This window comes from Emys orbicularis, chromosome 6 (genome assembly GCF_028017835.1).
Source record: "Emys orbicularis isolate rEmyOrb1 chromosome 6, rEmyOrb1.hap1, whole genome shotgun sequence".
In the NCBI taxonomy this organism is placed as follows: Eukaryota; Metazoa; Chordata; order Testudines; family Emydidae; genus Emys; species Emys orbicularis.
In genome coordinates this window covers 49,180,165-49,203,559 of record NC_088688.1, presented here as the reverse complement: position 1 = coordinate 49,203,559, position 23,395 = coordinate 49,180,165, and the positions used below count along the sequence as shown (strand labels likewise).

General features: G+C 45.5%; 1 protein-coding gene across 1 annotated transcript in view; it reads left to right on the top strand.

Moving 5' to 3' along the window:
- Positions 1 to 23,395, top strand: part of TNPO1 (transportin 1) — a 123,444-nt gene that overhangs the window by 67,957 nt on the left and 32,092 nt on the right. The window contains exons 11-13 of the mRNA XM_065405982.1: positions 6,062 to 6,214; positions 16,089 to 16,314; positions 19,206 to 19,377. Of these exons, the coding sequence (XP_065262054.1) occupies positions 6,062 to 6,214; positions 16,089 to 16,314; positions 19,206 to 19,377 (551 nt within the window). The remainder of the gene's footprint in view (positions 1 to 6,061; positions 6,215 to 16,088; positions 16,315 to 19,205; positions 19,378 to 23,395) is intronic.

Genomic DNA, 23,395 nt, shown 5'->3' with positions numbered 1-23,395 from the left:
CGGTGGACATAGTGTACTTAGATTTCCAGAAAGCCTTTGACAAGGTCCCTCACCAAAGGCTCTTACGTAAATTAAGCTGTCATGGGATAAAAGGGAAGGTCCTTTCATGGATTGAGAACTGGTTAAAGGACAGGGAACAAAGGGTAGGAATTAATGGTAAATTCTCAGAATGGAGAGGGGTAACTAGTGGTGTTCCCCAAGGGTCAGTCCTAGGACCTATCCTATTCAATTTATTCATAAATGATCTGGAGAAAGGGGTAAACAGTGAGGTGGCAAAGTTTGCAGATGATACTAAACTACTCAAGATAGTTAAGACCAAAGCAGATTGTGAAGAACTTCAAAAAGATCTCACAAAACTAAGTGATTGGGCAACAAAATGGCAAATGAAATTTAATGTGGATAAATGTAAAGTAATGCACATTGGAAAAAATAACCCCAACTATACATACAACATGATGGGGGCTAATTTAGCTACAACGAGTCAGGAAAAAGATCTTGGCGTCATCGTGGATAGTTCTCTAAAGATGTCCACGCAGTGTGCAGAGGCGGTCAAAAAAGCAAACAGGATGTTAGGAATCATTAAAAAGGGGATAGAGAATAAGACTGAGAATATATTATTGCCCTTATATAAATCCATGGTTCGCCCACATCTCGAATACTGTGTACAGATGTGGTCTCCTCACCTCAAAAAAGATATTCTAGCACTAGAAAAGGTTCAGAAAAGAGCAACTAAAATGATTAAGGGTTTAGAGAGGGTCCCATATGAGGAAAGATTAAAGAGGCTAGGACTCTTCAGTTTGGAAAAGAGAAGACTAAGGGGGGACATGATAGAGGTATATAAAATCATGAGTGATGTTGAGAAAGTGGATAAGGAAAAGTTATTTACTTATTCCCATAATACAAGAACTAGGGGTCACCAAAAGAAATTAATAGGCAGCAGGTTTAAAACAAATAAAAGGAAGTTCTTCTTCACGCAGCGCACAGTCAACTTGTGGAACTCCTTACCTGAGGAGGTTGTGAAGGCTAGGACTATAACAATGTTTAAAAGGGGACTGGATAAATTCATGGTGGCTAAGTCCATAAATGGCTATTAGCCAGGATGGGTAAGAATGGTGTCCCTAGCCTCTGTTCGTCAGAGGATGGAGATGGATGGCAGGAGAGAGATCACTTGATCATTGCCTGTTAGGTTCACTCCCTCTGGGGCACCTGGCATTGGCCACTGTCGGTAGACAGATACTGGGCTAGATGGACCTTTGGTCTGACCCAGTACGGCCTTTCTTATGTTCTTATGTTCTCACCAGCTGATGCTGTGACTGGGATCCATTCCAATCTCTCTGCTTCCTCACACCCTTGCTTATGTTTCAAGCAGCATTGGTGCTGGTCCCGATGGGGGGATGGATCTTGGTCTTAGCTCCTTGCAGGCCGGCACTTCAGTGTCTCTCCCAAGTCTTTTGGGGCCACTGTGGGCGAGGCTGGGACTCATAATTGGCATGTCAGTGCCACCCCTCTCTCCCTGCCAGCCAGCCAGAAAACAGCATCAATGGTCTGGGCCAGGGATTTGCAAACTTTTTTTTAACCTGTGCAGCTGCAGTAGGCACCACAGCCCACTATTAACACTTCACGAGGGAAATTATTAATTTTAATTATTATCTAACTATAAACTAGAACACTGTAATAAACAATGTATGTTTCATTTTAATGTTAACAATTGTAATTAAATTAAATTAATGGAGATATCATATCTCCTAGAACTGGAAGGGACCTTGATAGGTCATCGAATCCAGCCCCCTGCCTTCACTAGCAGGGCCAAGTACTGATTTTGCCCCAGATCCCTAAGTGGCCCCCTCAAGGATTGAACTCTCAACCCTGGGTTTAGCAGGCTAATGCTCAAACCACTGAGCTATCCCTCCCCCCTTGCAATAGAAATCCCTAGCAATATGCACTCAAATGCTTCAAGACCTTTGAAATGAAACAGTTTTAGTAAAACGATACTTTAAAAAAGTTGAGCAAAATGTGGTGTTCAAACAGGGAAAACAGTTTTGTATAAAACTGAACAATAAGCAACACAACAATGTTAACAAAATTGTTAGAACATGTTGTGCTGTTTGATTTTAAAACAAAATATTGTCCAACTTTAAACACTATATTGTGTTTTCAATATTTGTAGGGTAAAATCTAAACTATTGTGCTGTGTAAGTAAAGACCCAACCCTATTCTCTACTAATTAGAAAAGAATCACATTGTAAATAAAAATATAAAATAACTTACAGACCAGGAGTATTCTTCATGGGATGGATGTGCCTGCTTCTCCTTGCAGTTTTTCCATCTGGGGACATATGTTAATGAGGGTCAACCTGATATCATCTTCAGTTTTCAGCCTTTCAGCCAGCTCAAGGTGCAGAGAGTGGATAGCTAGGGTCTGTGTGCCGGGAGGGGTGTTGCTCAGGATGGAGGGAGAAGACGGGTTGCTAGGGGCTGTGTGCAGGCAGGGGGGTAGCTCAGGGTGCGGGGAGGGGCTGTGTCTGAGGGGGTGCCACTGCTGCGGGGCCCATCCATGCACTCAGTCCCTAGTTGGCACAGTGGGGACAGCTCCGCTCCTGGCTGTGTGCACCTTGCTGTCCTACATGGTCACTCTGGCCACCAGCACCCAGTGGTTCGTGGGCACCAAGGACTTACACCTACCTGAGCCTGGAGGGTGCGGCAGCTGTTACCCAGCCCACGTGGGGTGTACAGAGTGCCTGGTGTCACTGCTCTCCCCCCTGAACGTACCTCTGTCTCTCTCCCCCTTCCCCCCTCCCCCCCCCCCCCGCGGGTTTGGGGACAGGGTGGTGAGTGGCAACGTCAGGCGCTCTGTGCATCCAGGTTGGTTTCCCCACATGGGCTGTGCTGTGAGGTGTCAGGAGCTGCTCTCCCGCCCTCCCCTTACCCAGCCCATGTGAGGAAACTGACCTGGACACACAGTGCTTGGTGCTAGGACTGTTGTGGCCCACCTTTTGGGCATGGCCCATGGTTTGAAAACCCCTTGTATGGGCTAGGCTCTGATCCTTGACCTGGGCCAGGCTGGCTGGTGTCATGTGCTGCTTCATCTTGCTGAGCTGGCTCTGGCTGCTCATGCAGGTGGCATTTGTTACCCTCACCATCAGTGAGATGCCTTCCCCTGTCCCCCATTCGCTGGGATAGAAATGACCTGCCACCTCTGGGATGCACCATGGAGAGTCACAAGCAGGAATACCCACTTCTGCCTCCCTGCTGCTGGAAAAATTCTGTTTCAAGGTTTTTGTGTGTGGGTTCCCCCCCACCCCAGAAAGCTGGAAACTTTTAAGTGCAAGCTGAGATTATCAGGTAACAAATTTGATCCTAGTAACTGGGGCCAGACATGCCAAACCTGTGGGGAAAAAAACATAGAAATTGGGCTCGTTTTTGGCTTAATTGGCGTGAGTTGTTTGTTGGCTAGTTTTTTGGCTTGTAGTGTGTTGCTTTTTTTTAATCAGCTCCTGGCAAATGGGGGTAAGGGGGAGAGTCAGGGTGCACAGTGGGCCCACCACAGTCCCAGACTGCAGGCCAGGGGGCTCTAGTCACATAGTTTTGGGGTTTTTAGGGATTGGCTTGTTTTGGCCTTGTTTTGAAATGGGATTAGCTTGATTTTTGGCTTATTGAGAAAGTCGGGGTGCTTATTTACCCTGTGAAAGTTGGTGACTGTGACAGGGTCTCTAAGAAAAACACAGAATATTTTGTTGAAAAATAATCCAGATGCAAATAGAAAATTGTCGCACATTATTTTGTGATATATTTGACACCCATGTTCCAGGAATTCCTTTCACTTTCAGAATCCAAAAGTAGAGTCAGGCTCATGATTGATCTTTTCCAGAGACAGTCCAGATGTTAGCTTGTATATTGCTATAAAACAGTTTAATCTGGATTTTTTCATTTTTGATTTTGTTGCATTCATTACTGTAAGTGGAATAGTTATCCTTATATATATTTAGCTGACTGAAAAGTCGTATAATTATTCCTAAACTGGAAATATGCTGGTACTATATGTGAAGTTTCCTCTAATTGTCTGATTGCATAATCTCGGAATTGCTGATTCTATATATAGCAGATTAGAAAGTTAAATGGTTTGAAAAGGTTGGTCGGCAACTTGTTGTCCTAGTATCTGAGCAGGCTTAATGAATATATATGCTATAGTTTTGTCATACTCCAAATACAGTAACTCCTCACTTTAACATTGTCCCAGGTTACATTGTTTCGTTGTTACGTTGCTGATCTATTAGAGAACATGCTCGTTTTAAGTTGCAACAGGAGTGAAAGTAAAGCTGAAGACTTACCGATACGGGGGCAGGGCTGGGTCAGCGTCCCCCAGCCAGCCCTTCCACACTGCCTGGCCCACGCTGTCCGGGGCTCCAGCGGTGATTTAAAAGGCCCGGGGCTTCGGCTGCTGCTGCAGTAGCTGCAGTCGGGGCCCTTTTAAATCGCCAGCCCCGAGGCAGCTGCTCCTTTTGGGGCACCCCCCCCTTGCGGCGGCGGCCGGGGGGGGGGGGCAAAAAGGGCAATAACATTAAAGCATTGCAGCAGCAGCACTTTAAGCAGGGTCCTTTGCTGCGGCAGCGCTTTAACATCACTGCCTTTCTCCCCCCCCCCCCCCCCCCCCCCCCCCGGTAGGGACCTGGCAGGGGGGCGCAAAAGGGGTAGCGATGTTAAAGCTGTACCGGCTTACTTTCACCCTTGAGTTGCGCTATGCTCCCTTATAATGTTGTTTGGCAGCCGCCTGCTTTGTCCACTGCTTGCAGGAAAAGCAACCCTTCGGAGCTAGCTGGTGGGGGCTTGGAACCAGGGTGGGCCGGCAGCCCCCTTAAGTCCCCTGTGCAGCAGCCTCCCAGTAAGCTATCAATTGCTGGGCAGTTCAGGTGTCCCTCCCCCCACTGCCGTGTGCTGCTCCTACCCTCTGCCTTGGAGCTGCTCCCAGGAGCCTCCTGCTTGCTGGAGGGGGGATGGGGGGGGGGAAGAGGGGTGCTGATGTCGGGGTGTCCCCTGCTCATGTACTCCATCTCCACAGAGCAGAGGGGTCAGGACGGCGGGAGCTTGTTGCCAGCAGCTGCTGTCTCAACTTGCTGATCTATTTAAAAAGGCAGTGTACTTAGAGTGGAGTCAGCATACTTAAAGGGCAGTGCGCATCACTCTCACTCACACATGCACCCCCCGGCACTTTGGAAAGTGGAGGGAGTGGTGCGCTCCAATGGGATAGCGTGGGTTCATCATCACGTTCAGTTTCCGCAGCGGATGTTTCCAGCCACTGCCATGCATCTATTGTGTGTCCTCCCTCCATTTGTGTAGCCTCACACTCTACAAGGCAGCATTAACAATGTGTTAACCCTTGAGGGCTCAGCCGAGTGCTAGCTCATCATTTAGCAGTAAGGCATTCCCTGGGAAATATCCCACCCTCTGACTCCACCACCTCAACCAAACTTCACAATCATCATTGCTGTGTACAGTATTAAATTGTGGGGAAATTTGATTCGCTTAACATCGTTTTGTTTTAAGTAGCATTTTCAGGAACAGAACTACAACGTTAAGCGAGGAGTTACTGTACAAAATTATGATAGAAATCTTTGTACTTGATATGAGCGTGAAACTATTTCATGAGAATTGAAGTGTATCACTCTTCTCACTAACAACTTAGTCTTTCCCACTTTTAGTGTTGCTCCATTTTGTGATTGCTTAATGGTAACTATTTTGTGAAATGGAATACTTTTTCCCCTGCAACTAATCCACAAATGTTTAATCTCTGTTCTACGGTTATTTATTTGATCTTGAGTAGAGAAAGCTGCCCGTCCATGGCTTTCTAGCCCATAAATGCAGTGTGACTTTTTCCCTGGAATGTGATTTGTGGTTCCAGAATACAATGGGCCCTTTACACACTACAGTGAAACAGAAGCATTGCTCCTCTGCTCCCCCATTGCCCTAAAATGTTAGTGTGAGGCTAAGGTAGTTTGAAATGAAGAGACACAATGTAGTAATTGGTATTATAATACATTCAGATTTACGATATGTTAATTCTCAGGGAAGTGTTCTGCTGCTGCACTAGATGTCCTTGCCAATGTATTTCGTGATGAACTTCTGCCACACATTTTGCCCCTTTTGAAAGAACTGCTGTTTCATCCAGAATGGGTGGTCAAAGAATCAGGTATCCTGGTTCTAGGAGCAATTGCTGAAGGTAAGCCAAATTTTCACTCATGCTATAGCAGAATTTGAGTATAACTAACCCAGTGGCCTACAACCTTTTTTACGCACAAGATCACTTTTTGAATTTAGGTGCAACCCAGGATCTACCCCGCCCTTTCCCCGAGGCCTTGCCCCTTCCCCAAAGCCCCGCCCCACTCACTCAATCACCCCCTTCCTCTGTTGCTTGCTCTCCTCCACCCTCACTCACTTTCACTGGGCTGCAGCGTGGTTGGGGTTCAGGAGGGGGTAGGGACTCTGGGCTGGGGCAGAGGGGTTTGGAGTGTGGGAGGGGGCTCCAGGCTGAACCTGGGGCAGGGGGTTGGGTTGCAGGAGGGTATGAGGAGTGCAAGCTCTGGAAGGGAGTTTGGGTGCAGGAAGGGGCTGGGGCAGAGTGTTGGGGTGCATGAAGGGTTCGGGGTGCTGGCTCCGGGAGGGGGCTCAGGGCTGGGGGGTTCCCACCAGGCGGTACTTATCTCAGGTGGTGGCGCAGTGGGGCTAAGACAGGCTCCCTCCCTGCCTGTCCCGGCCAATGTCCATCCGTCCATGTTGTTGTCGTCATCCACCATTGGCTCCGTGCGCTGCCCCTCTGCAGGCACCGCTCCCACAGCTCCCATTGGCTGCAGTTCCCCGTTCCCAGCTAATGGGAGCTGAGTGAACGGAGCTTGCAGGCGGGAGCAGCGTGTGGAAACAACCTCCCGTCTCACTGGGGCATGCTGGCTGCTTCCGGGAGCGGCGTGGGGCTGGGGCAGGCAGGGAGCCTGCCTTAGTGGGTCACTCTTTTTTTGGCCTGTTCTGTTCATTCCTTCTGAAGCACCTGGCATTGGTCACTGTTGGAAGACAGGATACTGGGCTAGATGAACCATTGGTCTGACAAAGTATAACCATTTTTTATGTTCTTAATTTTGGTTTTGAAAACAATTAAAAAAAAAAATCTATTTTGAATAATAGGACTAGAAACCGTTAGGAAAACCGATATTAGTACAAAGAGTATTTTTAAAATTCTTAACTTAATTTTGTAGGACATTCTGTAGGACAATCATAAAAGCATGTTTGTCCTAATATTGGAGGGTGAAAAAATTAAACTTATTTAAAAAAAAAAAAATCTAAATTGTTAAACAAATAAGCTACTATGAGACTCAGTTTCTCATTGTCCGAAAAGTTCGGGTTGGTTATGCCTTCAGGTTTAAAGAACATTTGTAATATGCTTGGTATATTTTAGTCCTTACATGACATTTCTGTTTGGCTAGCTGTTTGCAAGGATTGGAATCTTTCTCTCTGATTTGATTACTGGTTGAGGGCTAGTGCTTGGGAAAGCTTATTAATATGCCTAAGTGTTTATAGCCCAAAGATACTGCACTTCTAAAGTACTAGTGTATCTGTGTCGGTAAAATATAAATTTCTAGCCTCCTCTCCAGCCTCCTCTCATCATTTTCTCTCAAATGTGTCTACCTTCTTCCACATTGCTCATTAGGCTTGTTATGCCCTTCTAAAAGCTGTTTACCATCTGTACCTTACTCAGATTCTACTAAAAACTCATTATCTACTCATTAAGGGTACCTCTTTACTTTTTTTTAATCACCATCAAGATACGTCTTACAGACTTATTGCCTATTGCTCTTGTCACACCTTGCCTTCTCCTCCCCACCCATTCCTTTTATCACTATCACTTCTTGTGTAATCAGTAAGGTTAAGATTTTGTCACGGTTATTTTTAGTAAAAGTCAAGGACAGGGTCGCGATTAATAAACAAAAATTCATGGAAGCCTCTGACCCTTCTTACTGTTACTAAAAATAATGAGGGAGGCACCTGACTGGGGGATGCTACGGGAGGAGGTGGGCCTAGCACCCGGCGACTGGGCCTTCTGGGTGCCTCTTGTTCGGTGTCTCTCCCTCTCCCTCAGCTGGGGACTGAAGCGGAAAATGTCAGGGGTCTCTGAAAGTCACAGAATCTGTGACCTCCGTGACATCTTATCATTAGTAATCAGATTTATGTTTGGTGTATACTCCTCAGGACATGGGCTGTTTCTTACTTGTGTGAGGCACTAAGCACACTTGAGTCCTTGAAAAAATAATAAATACTGATAAAATAACTGATTTAGGTTGAAGTTTTCTATGTAACTTCCTTGGATCATTGTCAGTCCTCTTGTGAATGTGAAAACAACTGACCTTCTGTCTTTCAGACTCAAGTGAGAGAGTAGCACAGTGGAGGTGCGAACGTTTAGTGCAAATAACTTTCTTGTGACTGTGCAGTGCACGCAATAAAAGCAATACCATGTCCTCAGGAGGTGGGGATGTGAAACTAGTGAAGTTTTATAATCATTACTCAATTACAACAAAATTATGAAAGATATTTAAAGTGACCCACACTTAAAGATCTAGTCATTCTTGTTACTCTCTTGCTCCCCCACTCTGTTCAAGTACAGTATATTTAATAGAGTACTTTAGCCAGCTCTGAGGGTTAGAGACTTTGTATAATTTCCAAGCTGGTTTTCCTGGTTTTTTGATGGTATACATCTATATTTCTAGCCCTAGCCTTTCATGAAATGTTGATGTTTAAATTGACACATAACCCCATATCTCCTCCAGTCTAGCAGTGCTTTTTTCTGGCATTGATTTAGGACTTAATGTAGATGTAGCCAGTCCGAAACCTTGGAAAAATGTCATTTTGAGTCCATTATATAGCCCAGGAATTACACTCAAGTCTAGCACTTACAAATTTACCACGTTCACTGATATTAAGATATTAAAAGTTAAGGATATGTTAGTAAACAAAAAGCAAGAAAAATCAAAGCTTAATTTGCTTTCAGTATGTAGGCAGAATAAGGTGTTGAAACGTTTTCATCCTACCTTGGATGTTGAAACATTCATGTGTATGTTTTACTCTACAACTGACTTGTGGAAATTCACGGTTAAAAACTGTCAAGTATCAGAGGGGTAGCTGTGTTAGTCAGTATCCACAAAAACCAACGAGGAGTCCAGTGGCATCTGAAGAAGTGGGTTTTTTACCCACAAAAGCTTATGCCCAAATAAATGTTAGGCTTTAAGGTGCCACCGGACTCCTCATTGTTTTTACAGTTAAAAACTGTGAAAAATCAAAACAATTTCATTTTGGATAGACCATAAATAAATTTTTGTGGTTTTATCAGCAAAACAAAAAAATGAAAACGGTGGTTCTTCGAGTGCTTGCTCACATTGATTCCGTTCTAGGTGTGTACATGTCCGTGTGTGCAGACGTTGGAGATTTTTTGCCTTAGCGGTATCCGTAGGGCCGGCTGTGGCGCCCTCTTGAGTGCCGGTGCCTAAGAAGAGCGACTCTGTGGCACAGAGCAAGAAGGGCAAAGGACCCGGTTCAGGCCACCAGCCCACACAGGAGCCACATGGGGATAACCCCCCCCCGCCCCCCGATGGGTCCCCTAGCCCCCTGAAGGATCCGCCATCAACTCCAGGGAGCGGTAGGGGATCCAGACCGGTGGCAGGGCTGATGCCTTCTGAGGCTCTCCTGGTGCCCAGAGAGCAGATGCCTCTACCAGTGCCTTCCTGGCCCAGGTGCCAATTCAGGATATCTGCAGGACTGCTACACAGTTGTCTGTCCAGACGTTTACATCTGATTATGCACTTACCCAGCAAGCCCGAGACAATGTTGACTTTGGCAGAGCAGTGTTGGAAGCCGAATAACCGTGAACTCTGAGCCCGCCTCCAGGGAAACTGCTTATGAGTCACCTAGAATGAGATTGACATGAGCAAGCACTCGAGGGTGGGGGGAGACGGTTGCCTACCTTTTGTAACTGTGGTTCCTCTTAGAGTGCTTGCTTATGTCAATTCCATTCTAGATGTGTGCACAGTTGGAGGTTTTTGCCTTAGCGGTACCCGTAGGGTCGGCTGTAGCGCTCTCGAGTGCCGGGCTCATGCGTTGGTATAGTAGGCACTGCCGACTCGACACCCTCTCAGTTCCTCCTTACTACCCCTGACGGTTGGTCGGAGTGCCTTGTCTTGCATCGCAAGAGCGTTTGAATGCTTACAATCCATTGTTCTGTCTCCTTTGTTGTTAGTTGATAGGTACTTAGTTAGACCTTTTAAGTTAAATGTTAGAGTAGTTGTTTAGGAGTTAAAGTTCCAGCTGGGACTTCCCCTCAGAGCAAGGCATGCCCTGTTCCCCTGGCTTTGAGCCATGTTCATTGTGCAGCTGGCCGATGCCCATTAGTGACCCCCACGAGAGCTGTTTAAAGTGTTTGGGGGAGTCCCACAAAAAGAATAAGCGCAGGATCTGCCAAAGCTTTCACCCTCAAACTCAGAAGGAACGAGATATCCGCTTGAGGGCCCTCCTCATGGAGGCTGCGCTTCGTCCTACCTCACAGCACTTTTGTTCAGACTCCACGCCCAGCACCTCGGCGTCAGCACGTTGCGCACCACTGGCACCAGTACCCTCCGAGCACCGTTTCCCCTCCCTGGTGCCTAAGAAGCGGTTGAAGTCAATTGGCCCACCTGCATCGTAGAAAAAGGGGGCTTTGGGCAAAGGACCTGTGTCTGGTAACGTGCCCAACCCAGAGCTGCTTGGGGGTACCGCTGAGGTCGGACTTCCTAGTCGAGCCAGGATCCTGCCTCTGACTCCTGGGAGCAGCAGGAGATCCCAGCCCCTAGTAGGGTCATCTGTGCCCGAAGTGGGCCTGGTGGCCAAAGAGCAAGCAGGCCAAATGGCACCACAGACGCCAAGCCAGGTGACGGACCAGGCATCTACGGGCAAGCTGGGTATGGGACCACCCCCTAAAGCAGCTAAGCGTCCCCAATCCCTGGACTGCAGGCCTTGGATCCTGGCACCGGAGCTTCTGTCCCCGATTGGAAGACACCGGGTCCTAACGCCAAGGTCTCCACCTGTGTGGCACAGGACACCTGAGTCGCGACACTGATCTACATACCCATGGTACTGGGTCTCCCACAAGAGTTTGCCACACGCAGATCACCATTGCCTAAGCGGTCTCCTAGATGTCCATTACCCCCGGTGTGGGATTGTTCCAGGTTGTGGCACTGTCTCCAGCTCCCCAGTACTGCTCTTCGGGCAGGCACTGGTCTTCGCCCTCTCCTTACTGGTCGCTCACGAGGGTCAGTTGGCAGATTCAGGCATCTATGGCTCTGCCCTGGTCACTGGAAGGGCAATGGTCTAAGCCTGAAGGGGAGTTGAGCCCCTCGCCTATAAAAGGTGAATCGCCACCAGTCCATGAGACTGATGTGGCTCCTGCAGCAGCAGGGTGGAGGCAGGGGCAATAGCCTGTTCAGTGGCAGTACTGGAACCCATGGGGTGTACCTGTTTGCCGGTCCCGTAGTCCCACCGTTCCTCCCAGGCTGCATCAGACAAGCTGCCCCCAGCACAGCCAGCACCCGAGTCCCAACACAGTACCGAATCTGACGCGGGGGGCAACACAGTGTGCCCCGATGCCCAAAGAGCCATCCACGGACAAGCAAGGGGAAGCAGACCCTCCCCCTACTGTGCAGTCATTTTTGTTGTCTCCGGACCAAGCGGTGGTGGGCCCCTTGCAAAGGCAAAATGGTGCCTCAGACCCATTCTGGACCTGCACTGCCTCAACAAGTCTCTCAAGAAGTTAGTTTCACATGGTGTCTCTGGCCTCCATTATTCCCTTCCTGAATCCAGGAGACTGGTATGCCACCCTTGAACTAAAGGACGCATATTTCCATTTTCCTAGGGGACAGGCATTTCCTCTGTTTTGTGTTGAACCACCGCCATTTTCAATTCACGGCGCCGCCCTTTGGTCTCTCGTCCACCCCGAGAGAGTTTACGAAATGCATAGCACCAGTGGCTACTTACCTGAGGCGTGCAAATTTATCCATACCTTGAAGACTGGCTAATAAAGGGCTGGTCCCGGGATCAGCTGCGGCGGCGTCTCGATCTGGTTTGCTCCAACTGTCGTGATCTGGGGCTGTTGATAAATTAGAAGACCTCAATCTGAATGCCTGTACAATGCTGAGTTCATTGGAGCGGTCCTCCCTGAAGCTCTGTTCCAAGACATGGTGGACCTGATCTCATGCATGCAAGCCCACCCTCTCACCACCGCGCTCATGTGCCTATGATCCTGCACTTACATGGTCCGGCATGCGTGGCCCTGCCTCAGGCCCCCTACAGGCTTGGCTGGTGTTGGTCTATGTCCCCAACAGACAGAGGATGGACTGTGTGATCAAGGTCCTGGACCATGTACTGTCGTTACTCACATGGTGACGGAATCCTGCATCGGTGTTGGAGGGGGTTCCCTTCATGGCTCCATCCCTGTCAGTGACCCTGGTCTCTGATGCCTAGGACTTTGGGTGGGGAGCCCACCTGGGCAAGCTCAGCATGCAAGGTCGTTGGTTGAGTCACGATTGCTCCCTGCACATCAACGTCAGGGAGCTCTGAGCAGTTTGCCTGGCCTGCGAAGCCTTCCTACCTCACATAAAAAGCATGCTGGTCCAGGTCCTGACCGACAATACACCGTCTATGTTCTACAGCAACAAGCAAGGTGGGGCCAGGTTGTCTGCCCTTTGCCAAGAAGCCCTCAGGCTCTGGAACTCCCGTATACAACACAGCATCCATCTTGTAGCCACACCTCCCCGGGGCCAGGAATGCTTTGACAGATTGCCTCATCAGGACCTTCTCGTCTTGCCACAAATGGTCCCTCCATCTGGAAGTGGCTAGCTTCGTCTTCCAGAGGCGGGCCTGTTCGCGTCCAGTACGTATTCTGCTTGTTCTGGGGGATCGACAGAGGCTCCCTGTTGGATGCTTTTCTGCTCCCATGGTTAGGGGCTCTGTTGTATGCCTTCCCTTCTGTGCCACTGATTTCAGAGTCCTCGTGAAAATCAAGCAGGACAGGGCGAAGGTGATCCTCAGCACCAGCTTGGCCGCGCCAGCGCTGGTTCGGCACTCTGCTGAACCTCTCAGTGGCTGTTCTGTTATGGCTGCTGCTAAGGCCGGACTTGCTGTCCCAAACGACGGCAGTCTTCTGCATCCGAACTCGGAGACACTGCACTTGATGGCTTGGCTGCTGCATGGTTAAATGTGGAGGAGCAGGAGTGCTTGGCTGCTGTCCAGCAGGTCCTGTTGGGCAGCAGAAAGCTCTCCACCAGAATGACCTACTTGGCCCAATGGAAGTGGTTTGCTTATTGGACCTCGAATAAAGGTATTCGGCCCGAGCAGGTCTCGTTGTAGTTGATTCTGGACTATCTTCTGGACCTCAAGCTCGAAGGCCTGTCCCTTTCGTTTATCAAGGTCCACTTGGTCGTTAGTTCGGCCTTCTGTCTGCTGCTTCAGGGTAGGTCGGTTTTCGCCCAGGACATGACTGTTAGGTTCCTTGAGGGCCTTGAGCGCCTTTATCCGCACGTTGGGGACCCTGTTCCGCCATGGGACCTGAATCTTGTGTTGTCATGGCTCACTGGACCCCCTTTGGAGCCTTTGGCTTCCTGCTCTCTCCTTCTCCTATCCTGAAAGGTCGTGTTACTCGTTGCGATAACATCTGCCCACCAGGTGTCTGAGATTAGGGCGCTTACCTCGGAACTGCCCCATACGGTCTTCTGCCAGGATGAGGTTCAGCTGTGGCCACACCCAGCTTTCCTGCCCAAGGTGGTCTCTGTTTCCTATGGGCCAGGACATTTACTTACCTGTCTTTTTTTCTAAAGCTGCATAAGTTGGAGGAGGAGCGTAGATTGCACTCCCTAGACGTCAGGAGGGCGCTAGCCTTCTGCATTGAAAGGACCCCAAGCCATTCTGCAAGTTGACGCAATTATTCATCGCGGTGGCCAACAGGATGTAAAGTTGTCCAGTGTCCACTCAAAGAATTTCTTCTTGGATCACTGCCTGCATTCACTGCTGTTACGATCAGGCCAGGGTTCCACCTCTGGCGATCGTAACTGCCCATTCAACCAGGGCGCAAGCCTTTTCGGCAGTTTTCCTAGCCCAAGTGCCTATCCAGGACATCCGTAGGGGGCCACCTGGTCGTCCGTCAACACATTCACATCCCATTACGCACTTACCCAGCAGCCCTGGGATGATGCTGGCTTCGGTAGAGTAGTACTGCAAGCTGCTAGACAGAACTCCGAGCCCACCTCCGATGATACTGCTTTTGAATCACTTAGAATGGAATCGACATGAGCAAGCACTCAAAGAAAAAACGGTTACCTACCTTTCTGTAACCGTTGTTTCTCGATGTGTTGCTGATGTCCATTCCATTACCCACCCTCCTATCCCTCTGTTGGAGGAGCTGGCAAGAAGGAACTGAGAGGGTGTAGGGTTGGCAGTGCCGAATATACCAACGCATGAGTGCGGCACTCAAGAGGGCACTACAGCCAACCCTATGGATACCGCTAAGGCAAAAAATCTGACGGCTGTGCACATTGGCGCGCGCACACCTTGAATGAAATGGATATATGGATAAATGGACATGAGCAACACCTCTTGAAGAACAACAGTTACAAAAGGTAGGCAACTGTTTTTTTTTTCTAATCACATTAAACATTTAGCTTGGCCTGAAATTAATAGCTTGTTTAGTTTTTGGACAGTTGACCACTCTTTTTTTTTTTTTTTTTTTTTTTAATTAAACTCAAAGAAAATTTGAAAACTTACAGAACCACTGGAAGAGATACTGGTGCCCTAATACCCTATAGTGCTGTAGTTAGAGGATTCACCTGGGATGTAGGAGTTCCAGATTCAGGCCCCTATTCTGCCTGATTTGGAGCAGGAATTTGAACTTTGTAGATGAGTGATCAGAACTACTGGGATACAGGGTGATTGTGGGGTGGGTCTCTTTCTCCTGTTGAAGCTGTTCTATTTTGTTTAAATACTTAAACATTAATTGGCCCAGAGGGAGTGAGAGTCACTCTATCGTCCGGTGGTTAGGGGACTCCCTCTCCACCTTTTATTTATTTATTCTAGATGAAACTATTAGAGGAATTCATGTCGAATTCACGAATAGGTTTTGGTCAACTCTGAACTGCTGTTTTGGTAAATAAACTATTTGTCCACAATTTTTCACCTAGCTCTACTTAGTTGTATTGCTTAATGGCAACATTCTTTAATGGATGTCTTGTTTTGTCAAGAGTCTCTTGCATGAATGCCTACTCCTGCTCATTCATCATCATTCCTGTCTTGCTCAACATGTGGCACTGATCTTGTCTGTCTCTCCCTACCTCTGTTCACCCACTCTTTCTTCCCCCTTTTTCCCAGAGCTCCCAAGAGAGGAAAAGAAGGTCCTAACTATGTAGTGCACCTGTGGACTAAGAAATATGGTACTAGTTGCTTGGGCTGAAAGCAGTTAGGCAGCTCTGCTCCCTGCTGCTGCTCCTTGGAAATTGAAAGGGTAGGAACATTGCTAGGAACAGTCTTGATCTCTGTTTTGGATACTTCCAATGGAGAGCAGTGAGGAAGTAGGACAGCCTAATTCTCCTTAATACAGGAAACTGGCAGTATTAATGATCCACCATTAAGGAGCAGACCCTTAGGGAACTGTAGCCCATATTCTTATAACGGAGGCGCTAACCTTCTGTGTCTTATCAAACAAAGTAAATTAACACAAACTTGCAAACTAATTTTATTAAGCAGATGTGCTTGTTAAACTACCGTTCGCACACCAAGGCTTTTGAGTATCATGGGAGCAGTGGAAGACATTGATAATTTTGCATGAAAATGGATTGACAAGTTGCAAAAAGTAATAAATTGTTGTTGAACAGATAGTAAGGCCTTCCAGGCATGATAAGCCTGATTGCATATTGGTAAGATTTAGTCTCTCTTGGCACCTTTTCAGAGTGTCTCAGTAAAGAGAGAAATATTAAGCCAGAGTTATTTTAAGCCTTTCTAACAGCACTATTTTACATTACATATTTTTGTGTTTGTAGGTTGCATGCAGGGTATGATTCCATATCTTCCTGAACTAATCCCTCACCTTATTCAGTGCCTCTCTGATAAAAAGGCTCTTGTGCGCTCCATTACATGCTGGACTCTTAGCCGCTATGCACACTGGGTAGTTAGTCAACCCCCAGACACGTACTTGAAGCCATTAATGACAGAGTTGCTAAAACGTATCCTTGATAGCAACAAGAGAGTACAAGAAGCTGCCTGCAGGTAAGTCAAGAAAGTTATTGTACTTGGTTTGCATAAAATAAGTACTTTAGTAACTTATTTAAAAAATAAATAAAAAGGCCTAAATTCTTTTTTAAATATATATTTTTTTCTGTATAATGAACTTTACTCCAAATGTGGTAGGAGTCATAAGTCCCTCTTGGTGATTTTAGTTCGCTTTGAGATGTCCAGTTTGATCTCTAAATGTGTTGATTACTGCACTAAAGAACTTTAGTACAATAAGGGAAATTGTCTGTATGCAGTACCTGATTTTCATTATTAAGTGGTAATTTTGATGTTGCCTTAAAAGGAAAGGCTAACTTCGTTACTGATTTGCATTCTTGTATGTGCAAGATCAGTGGCAATGAAAATGGAAGACAACTATTGCTATAATAGAATTATGTAAATAGATTAGATTTAATGCAGGATTTCTGAAATTGTGGGTCACAACTCTTGCAGGGGTCATGAAAGGAAGTCTTGAGAGGCTGTGCAATAATATAACTTATTTTTAAAAACTCAGCAAACTTAAAATTGCTCCTTAAAATGGACAACTTCGTGTAAACTTTTGTACCCAGGAACCCTACTAACTGTTTCAGTGTAGCATATTGCTGGATATGATTGTGTGCAGCAGGCTGTATTAAACCTATAACCTTCCTGTGCTTGGATTTACTATTTTAATTGTATTTGTATTCCCCTGATGCCTAAAGGCCATAGCCAGGATCCAGAGCCCCATTGTGCTAGGTTCTATACAAAATTGAATAGACACATCCTTGTGCAAAAGAGCTTACTCTTACAAAATAGAGAGATGTTAACAGACACAAGGTACTACAGCAAAATATTTACAAGTACAAAACTTGTTAAAATTTTTTCCTTTTTGTTTATTTCCCGAAACCTACCCACCTTTTCAGCCAATCTGATCTGTTGCTTACGTAAAATCCTTTCTCCCTGCCCTCTTACAGGGATAACTTTCCATCCTTTTATAGAATGAGCCGGAACCTGCTGACATCAGAATGTCCAGTTCACAAGTTTTTAACCCACAAACACAGCATAAAGTGCAAGTAATCCAAACTGGCAATGGCAAAATGTACAGTTAGAGCTCCAGTGGCTGTAATCACTGAGGACCATGGCCAGTGATAAAGGGGTAATTGGGAAAGTTGGATTATTTCATGAAATGGACAGTGGCGAGCTGTCATAGTGATGGCTTGTAAGAAAAAATATAAAGCAGCATGGTTTTACATAGATTGAGCCAATACCATGGGTTGTAGTATATTCTCAAGTGCTGGCTGCTAAGAGTATGAGCCCTTCAGAGTTGCTGCAGCATTTAGAAATCAAACATCCTTTGAAAAATAATCCCGAGAGTGAGTTTGTGAAAAATGTGAAGCCTTGGGAAATCAACAAGGCTTGGTTATTCAAATTGGTAGTGTCAATAGGAATGTCTTTCAGGCATCTTATTTGCTATCTTTACAAATTGCTCAAAAGTATAGGACGCAGCGTTGCAGAAAATGTTATTCCCTATGCAGCAGAGAGGATTTCAAGGCCTGAAGCAGCTACCGTACTGAAAAGTGCCATTGTTATATAATACTGTCTATTTTCAGATCTGTGTAATTTCTACATAACCCCAAACATAAAACTTGTCCCTTACCCAAGAAATTTCTTATTGGCAATCCCCAGCCCAAGGGGCAGTTGTACCTGTACAGTTCTAACCCACTTGCTTTTTAATGCCTCTTAGGAGGAATACCTGTAGGTACCAAATAACATAATCACTGCCCACCTACAGCGTGCTATGGTTCCATTGTGATGTAGGAAAATGGCCATTCTATAACTGAGTAGTAGTAGTAGAGGGGCATGATCACTTTTTCTAAAGGGAGCAACTTTTTAGCATCCAGGACAGACTGTAGTATATTAATCTGTACTTTTTTGACCCAATCCAGGCCAATAAAATCTTTGCACTATCCAATCATACGTGTTCTTTCTGCTGTAAATGTGCCTGGGGAATGTTCCATCTCCAGGACCATTTCCCTACATGTTTAGGGATTTATTAATTGATTCCCTTGGGGCCTAACTGCATATAGCGTGTGTCTATGTAAAACTGCTCTATTTTTCCCAAAACTGGAAAAAAATCAGTTCCCTCTACTGGCTCATCATTTGACTTTTGCCACTTCTGCTCTCCACATCTGTTTTTTATATCCATTTTGTGTTAGATCGTGAGCTTTTGAGGGCAGGAACTGCCTCCTCATTAGGTTTAGACATTGTCAGGCACAGTGGAGTTGGGGCCTCTAGGTGCTGCTATAGTACAAATAAATAACCCATTATATATCCGAAATGATGAACAGCTATTGTTAGAGTTCCCGCTGCTTCAGTTAACCCACTGCAGCTAAATTTATAATAGTACTTCTGGTTTTCCCCATTTGCATGATAGGCTTTAAGAGAATGTGTCTGAATTTTATGTTCACCAGAAATGTTAAAATTGGGCCCCTTTAAACTTTTAGTTGAAAGGTTTGGTTTCCTGGATATCCGTGCCGTTGTAGAAACACATTTCAGAATAATTTTAAAGGGGCAAACTGTTTAAGGATATGTCTTCACTTTGAGTGGGGGTAGCTCAAGGAGACCTGTTCAATCTAGCTATCATCGAGCTAGTGTGCTAAAAATAAAGTGTAGCAGGGCAGGGGCTAGTTGCACCAAATGTGCGCTCATCACAGATGCTAGGTACATGGGTTGGTTAGCCCTTCCAGATGCTTTCACTGCTGTGGCTACATTCTATATTTTGTACACTAGCCCTCCTTGAGCTAGCGGGAGTATATCTTGAGCTGGAAATCCCATCCAAACCCTAAATGGAAATGTCACCTTCTTAATTATATTGATTTAACAATCTGACTTCTTGTTTTGCTCCTTAGTGCCTTTGCTACTCTAGAAGAGGAGGCTTGTACAGAGCTTGTTCCTTACCTTGCATATATACTTGACACTCTGGTCTTCGCATTTAGTAAATACCAGCATAAGAATCTTCTCATCCTTTATGATGCCATAGGAACTTTAGCAGATTCTGTAGGACATCATCTAAACAAACCAGTAAGTATGATTTGTATTCTGTATAAACCACTGTCATAGTGAAACAGTAACATCATGACTATCCTACTGCAGTACAGTGTATAAGCTTTTAAATGAAATCTTTATTAAAATCTATATAATACAAAAAATCCTGATATTTTTCTTTTACACTGCTGCAAGGATGCACTTGGATTACTGAGTATACTAATATTTTTTGTTTTAAATATAGGGAGTCATATCTGTAGAATCTTTCAAAAAAGAACACGCTTAATTGCAGTCAGTGTATAGGGTTAGTGAAATGTTAAGTTTGTGATATTGAATTTCTTTAAACCTAACTCTCATTGTACTACTTTTGACTAGGTGGGGACCTTAATGAGAACCTTAAAATATTAAACCATACTCAGCATTGTGCCTAGCCTGCATTTTTTAAAAATGTCACTCAATACCATGCTGAAACCTACGGCTGCTTGACCTACAGATGCTCATGTACTAAGGCTGTAGAACCCTGCGTAGCAAGTTCTGCTGTAGAATATTTTTCCTAAGCTAAAATTTTTTTAATGAGCGCTTAAGACAAGTCTCTCTGTCAACTCCTTTCAGAAACCATTAGCTATGTACAGGTTGTGAATGTAAATGCTTCAAAAGGCAGGAGATTCTTAAACTTTCCATCACCAGCCAATTATCTGTTTAGTCATTTTCTGTGGGGAAGAACTGGACCACTGAATATGGGGCTTTCTCATTGTATTTCCCCCTCATCCCCTTCAAGGTTTGTAGTGTTTACACCCTTGACACTGAAGCCAGGTGAAATAGACTCTTGCCCTACCGTGCACAAGAGTTCATGGAATAGTGTTGAACTAGTCTCTCATTCCTTTTGGAGGGCCCTTGCAGTGGAATACTGCTGCAAATGTAGATGACATTTACACTGTGTCCTGGAGGACCTTACTTGGATTCCCAATTACAGTAATTTCACCCCTTTGATAGACATTAGGTGGTTGAGACGGTTGCATTTTGGGAATCTGAAGGAATGCAGGGAGTTAACTTCTAAGGGATTGGGTGTTTTGATCCCTGTATTGATAGGCATAATGATTCTTGGCAGTAACATCACATTCCAGACATAAGTAGCTTGTGTTTCAGTGGTCTCATCTGAGTGTCTTGTTTTAGGAATGTAAGGCATCAGTAGACAGCAGTTCTACTTGTTGCTTCATGTTGTTTGCTATATAATTGGTGTTCAATAAGATAATTGCCATCCGTAACATTGGGACTAGAGGAAGACTAGCATTGTTGTTAATACTCTGGACTATGACTGAGACTTTGGACAAGCCACTTCACTTCTAGATGCCTCCATTTTGCCAGTAAAATGAAATTACCTTTTCTCCAGACAGGCACTTGGTTCAGCACAAGACAAAAGGTAATTGGGGGATAGTGATGTGTTCAATGTCAGATATAGGATGTTCACCACTTGAAAACTGGATTTGTGTGTACTTTCCTTGTTTTTTGTGTTTGGGGTTTTTTGTTTTTGTTTTGGGATGGGTTCGAAAAGTCGCTCTATATGGGTAATGGGATGAGATTTAGGTGTGCCATATTGGAGACCTGAGTTCTGTTCCAAGTTCTGCCAGACAAGATGCTCATGCAACATCTGTCTACCTATAAATGGGGGAATGAAACTTCCCTGCCTTAATAATCAGTCTCATGCCCTTGCCTTATAAAGATTTGTGAAGTGCACAGCATTAACATCAGTCAGTGGGTAAGGTGAGACTGGAACTCGTGGTCTGCTGGATCCAAACCCATGCTGGCTCCAAACCCATGCATCTTCCCCTACGCCTAAGGGAGTTGTGGTGTTCAGGAGCAGCGCAGCAGGGGAGAAAGAAGAATCTGTTTTGCCTATGTTCTGTCTGAACCTTTAGTTCTGTGTGCATTGAATAGATGCACTGCAGGAGAGTGAGTGGGGCCTGGAAGTATGCATGTGTTTGGAATGTTCTTAAAATTCAGTTACAAGTAATCCACGTGTGCAAATGGAATTTTTTGTTTCCCCCTATGGCTCACCATGAAACCCATACAATGTGGTTGAATTAAGAAAACAATACACCTTTTTGACCCAAGGGATATCCTGAAAGCAACTGAAAGCCGAAGGTTATAATGGAAAGTGTTAAAGGTTGCTGCTTCTGTTCCTATAGCTGTAGTATGGAGAAGATTAGGTGCTTCTGTTTACACTTTCTCACATAACATGAATGTTCCCTTGTCCTTGTATCTGACTAGCCCTCATCAAATTAGTGGTAAACTTGTGCACTGAACAGTAAGGGTTTATAGAAATGTCTGTTTAGTCCTGTTTTTGAACTCTACCATGGAACTCAATGATATCTTTGTGGCAACATGTTCCACGGGGGGTGTGTGTGTGTGTGAGGTGTGTGTGTGAAACAGTAAAAATATTTTTACTGCCTTTTCAGTTTCCTTGCCATTATGGGGATCTACACCTTCTTTTGAGTCATCTGATACTGGCTACTGTTAGCAACAGCATACTGGAGTGGATGGACCCCTTAGAGGCTTCGGCTCATGATGAATGCTGCCCACACTGCTCCCCTTGCTATGTTATAGACCATGTCTAGTTCTCTTTCCCCTTGATCCCATCACTTGTCTGTCCCATTTTATAGGACAAGACTGTTATAATCCCAATACAGTCTGGATATTGGTACAGCTAATCTTGTAGCTCCCCATTCTTTAAGCAACTATGAGCACTTCAAAATATTCAGTCTCTCAGTATTCCAGTTGAGACTTCTTTGCCTCTGTCTTACAACAGATATAGTCACATGTCCATCTCAAAGATTCCTGCAACTTGCCATTGGCCCGCAGTATGCTGTGGCCCTTTAGTGTAGTGCCAGCCCTGAAAGGTTCTGTCTGGCTCCAGAAACTTGATTCTTTCTTACAGTATCTTCTTCGACTGAGCTGTATCAATCAGCAAAAGCAAATTCATTCCAACTCAGTGAATGATTTATCTGGGAGCACTCTGGGAGACTGCCTCGATGCTGGTCTCCCATTTTCTGAGAGAGCGCACGCCATTGATCTAGCAAGGTATCAAAGCGGATCCCAAGAGCCAGATGTGCTCCAGCTTCTTGGAATCTTCATCTTGTTAGAATACTTAAGTTAGGACCTGTGGATGACTGAAAATGGAGGGGAAAGCAAAGATAAATGAAGGAATGCTGATCCTACCTAGTGTCTCCCAACTGGTTTCACATATTGTAGAAATGCTAATTCAGAGTGCCATCAACCAGGCTTTTCATTCCCCTGCTTCACCTTCCTGACCTGTTGTCTCAGATGGAAATAATCGTACTGTTCCAGATGCTCTATCTTATATTCTAATTTGTGAGAAGTGGCTCTTGAAACAGCTGGGCTGACTTTCACAGTGATGGATGCTGCTGAGGTGAAGAGAGCTGTTTGCCACCTGGGTTGTTTACTTCATCTTTGATCTGTTTGGGCTGGTGGTTGGCCAATGTATGCTCTTTCTCAGGTCTTCAAGTTTCTTAAACCAATGTTAGGTAAGGGTGTCTCAACCTGCTGAGAAAAGTTTCAGCAGTAGGAGCTATTAGGACAGGGGTAGTAAATAGGTGGACTGTGGGCCAAATCCGGACTGTCAGGTGCTTTTGAATGGACCCTGAAATCTTTTTATTATCGTTGTTGTTGTTTATTATTTTTCTCTGGAGTCTAGACCTTAACCAAGAAATTTGGACCTAGACAAAAATAATTGACTACACCTGTATTAGGAAATACCTCTTGCCTCTTAGTGTCCAAACTTTCAGGGCAGTAGAACAGAATTCAGTTAAACTTAAATATGCCGTCCTTAGAAACTAAATGCAAAGCTTAGTAGGCTGTCCACTTGCCCCCTCAAGTCCCTAATATCTGCATCCTTATGACTGGCAATAAAATTGTCCTTTCTGTTGACTGTTACCTCTCTGCTGAGAGTGGTTGAGCCAACGGCCCTCCCTTGTTGCTTCCCCTTCTTGTCTTTCCCCATGTTGTCTTCTGGTTCCCAGCATCATCTCCAAAATTA